This window comes from Brassica oleracea, chromosome C1, assembly GCF_000695525.1.
Source record: "Brassica oleracea var. oleracea cultivar TO1000 chromosome C1, BOL, whole genome shotgun sequence".
NCBI classification, from domain to species: Eukaryota; Viridiplantae; Streptophyta; class Magnoliopsida; order Brassicales; family Brassicaceae; genus Brassica; species Brassica oleracea.
The window spans coordinates 39,573,553-39,577,194 of record NC_027748.1 but is presented as its reverse complement, the minus strand read 5'-3'; the positions used below and the strand labels follow the sequence as shown (position 1 = coordinate 39,577,194).

Genomic DNA, 3,642 nt, shown 5'->3' with positions numbered 1-3,642 from the left:
TTCAATTTTCAAAGCAAAATTTTGTTCATCAATTTATTTTTATATTGGTTAAAATATGATTAGGTGTATAATTAATTATGTTTTTATATAGAAAATTTATAAAATTAATTATTTTTTTAATTTATGTGCACAAACTCAAAATGACATTTAATATGAAACATATGGAATATATTTTGCTGATTGTTAACAGCGAGAAAAATAATGATGATTAAAGTCAACCGATATATTAAAGAGCTCCATTAGAAAAGAAAGAAAGAAAGAAAAAGTAAGTCCGAGTTTCAGACTTTTGATATTCAAAAGTTATTTCGAGAATTTAAGAACATATGCCTCGGCCTTGCTGAGCTTCTAATTTAAGTGAAATTATTCGACACTAATGGGCTTTTGGTTTTAGGCCCATAATAGATTAGCTACTTGATTATGAAGATGTTAAGCTGAAGAGAGAGGCGTGGCTCATGGTAGTATACTAGTAGTTAGTATGAAGCACGATTTTTTAAGCATTGCTAAAAAGTTGTGGCACTATACACGCCTATGATTAGTCAAATCAACTATCAGTTCTGGGGGAGTACCAAGTGATTATAGCGTGATCCCACACTGTAACTAATATGAACTACATCTAAAACATGATCTCAAGTACTGATTTCTCGATCAGACCAAAAAAGAAGAAGTAATGCTCTCCATACATTTAGTCGGTATATATACACCGTCTCCTTGTTAGGACCTCTCAACATTCATTTTCGAAAGAAGAACATGGAGACAATGTCTGCCAATTACGAGGACCGAGACACACTGTTCAACTTCGTGGTCAAAGAAGGTAATGGCGTGAAGGGTCTGATAGACTCTGGCATATCTTGTGTTCCACAGCCTTTTGTCCAACCGCTCTCTGAGCGAATCGCGACCCCAAACGGCCAAACGTGTGAAGCTGTCCAGCCAATAGATATTTCCCAGCTAGACGGTCCATGCCACACGGAGGTGGCCAAACAAATTGTTGAAGCTGCTGAGACGCTTGGCTTCTTCCAGGTGAGTAATGGCAGACACACATCATTTTAGGTTGGTGTAAGCCATTTTCTTTTGCGATATAATTAACCAAAACTAAAGAAATGAGTCATATATTGCGTGAATATGTAAATTTGACCCGGTTACTAATTGCATGTTTAGTAAGAGAAGATTATAATTTAAAGATTAAATGCAAATGGCAGGTGGTGAACCATGGTGTTTCGGTAGAGCTGCTTGAATTGCTGAAAATGTCAGCTCATGAGTTTTTCGAACAACCTCCTGAGAACAAAGCGGTTTACCTAAAAGAAGTGAGTCCAAGCAAGCTAGTTAAGTACGGGACAAGCTTCGTACCAGAGAAGGAGAAGGCCATTGAGTGGAAAGATTATGTGAGCATGCTTTACACCAATGACGACGAGGCTCTTCAACACTGGCCTCTACAATGCAGGTATAAATAAAAACCTATACTCATTTTCTAATAAAATAGAGTGATTTCTATTTAATCTATTAAAATATGATCACAAGCAAGCTCTTCAACACTGGCCTCTATAATGCAGGTATAAATAAAAACCTATACTCATTTTCTAATACAATAGAATGATTTCTATTTAATCTAAGAATGGATAAAGAAACCTTTGTTGCCGAGCAAACTCGGTCACATTTTCATGTTCCAACTGTTATAAATACATCAATTTTGTGTTATACAAGTAGAGCATGCTAGTTTGAACTAAAATAGCAAGTAAACTATATTCTATCATTACTAATGCGTATATGTGTTATGTGTGACAGAGAGGTGGCACTTGATTTCCTAAAATCATCAATGGCAATGGTGAAAAGAATAGTTGAAGTTTTGGTGGAGGATGTAGGAGTGATCCTTGAAGAAGAGAGAATGAACAGTTTGATGGGGACCAAGATGGTCAACATGAACTACTACCCAACATGTCCCAGCCCCGAGCTCACTATAGGCGTCGGTCGTCACTCCGACATGGGAATGTTAACTGTTTTATTACAAGATGGCATTGGTGGTCTCTACGTTAAAGTAGATAACGGTGACTGGCTTGAGATCCCTCCTCTCAATGGAGCCTTAGTCATCAATGTTGGCGATACTTTGCAGGTTTCCCATACTTAGAACACCTTAACTTATATTTATTTATATAGAATGTTAGATTCGTCTCTACTTAGAATACTCTAGTAAGGCACTATATAAAATTTTATCAACAGATTCTAAGCAATGGGAAGTATAAAAGTGCGGAGCATAGGGTTCGAACCACAAACATCGGATCGAGAGTCTCTGTGCCTATTTTCACGGCACCTAATCCCTCGGAGAAGATTGGTCCATTGCCCGAAGTGGTGGAACGTGACGGGGTGGCTCGTTACAAAGAGGTGTTATTTCAAGACTACATGAACAACTTCTTCAGCCAACCACACGATGGCAAGAAGTCTCTCGACTTTGCTCGTGCCGATTGATACTATTACCACTTCTATCAGTGATTGTGCCAAATTAACCACAATTCTTTTTTTATAAGGATTAACCACAATTTTTTTTTTCTTTTTTTCTTTTTTATGTTTGTTCGATCCCAATAAAGGAAAATGCCTTCTTCGTGTGCACTCAATAACACGTACGTGATGCAACTTTATGAAATTTACACGCATGTTAGGATACTGATTGAGTTTTCTAAACCAATACATTACATATTTCAAAATGCTAGTCTGACGGGACTAATGATTTTCTTTTCGCCAGTTTCTGTAAGGATTTCCAATTTAGATAACGAGACTCTTTTTTTTCTCTTTCCTATTAATTTGAATTTTTTTTTTTTTTTTGAGAAAATTTTAATTTGAAATTTTTGTTTCAATTTATCATTTCGTTTTCATGGCATACGAGATTTTGAGTTTAGACGTATCCTCGGGTCTAGGTGGCACACAATTGTTTTGTTGAGTATAAAAGAAGGAAACGAATACCGTTTTAAAATGCGACAATTTTGAAGAAAGTCCACATGACATAAGCGTGAGAATTCTTTTTTTTTTTTTTTTGAAAAGGCAAGCGTGAGAATTCTTAACATTTCTAGTTGTGACGTGATCGTGAAACGTGTGTGTTTAATTAACGTACTTCAAACATTGTGACGTTGGACGTTTTCAGATTTTCAAAGCTCGTGCCATTGCTTCCTTCTATAAAATATCATTTGTTTTTAAGAGAGTATATGATTTTTTCCCTTAAGCTCAATTAAAACTCGTTAACTCGAATTCAAATAAATCTATGATAAATGAGGTGTTTAGATAAGATAAATCTATACTATATAAAAGTTGAGCCTATAAGCTATTGAGAACGTAATGTTGCCAAAAAAATAGTTTAAAAAAAATAATTATATAATTAAGTAGGTTAATAAAAGATAATTATTAGTTTTAAAAAGACACGATTTCTAAATTTATGTATTTTTTTGTCAGCTTTTCAAATTTATGTATATTAACATAAAATAAAATTTTTAATATTTAATGTCGATATATAACTATTAGATTTAAAAATCAAAATTTAAAAATTCAAAAAATATCCTTACATAAATAGTTAAAAAATATATTATATAATTAAGTAGGCTAATAAAAGATAATTATTAGTTTTAAAAATTTCATGATTTCCAAATTTATGTTTTTTTGTCA

At 33.9% G+C, this 3,642-nt stretch overlaps 1 protein-coding gene across 1 annotated transcript; it reads left to right on the top strand.

Annotated features, from left to right (window-relative positions):
* Window positions 1–646: 646 nt before the first annotated feature.
* LOC106301500 (feruloyl CoA ortho-hydroxylase 2-like) lies at window positions 647–2,490 on the top strand. Its single transcript, XM_013737916.1, has 4 exons — window positions 647–1,017; window positions 1,197–1,438; window positions 1,780–2,104; window positions 2,212–2,490. The coding sequence occupies exons 1-4, from the start codon at window positions 748–750 to the stop codon at window positions 2,455–2,457; spliced, it is 1,083 nt and encodes a 360-aa protein (XP_013593370.1). The 5' UTR covers window positions 647–747; the 3' UTR covers window positions 2,458–2,490.
* Window positions 2,491–3,642: the final 1,152 nt, after the last annotated feature.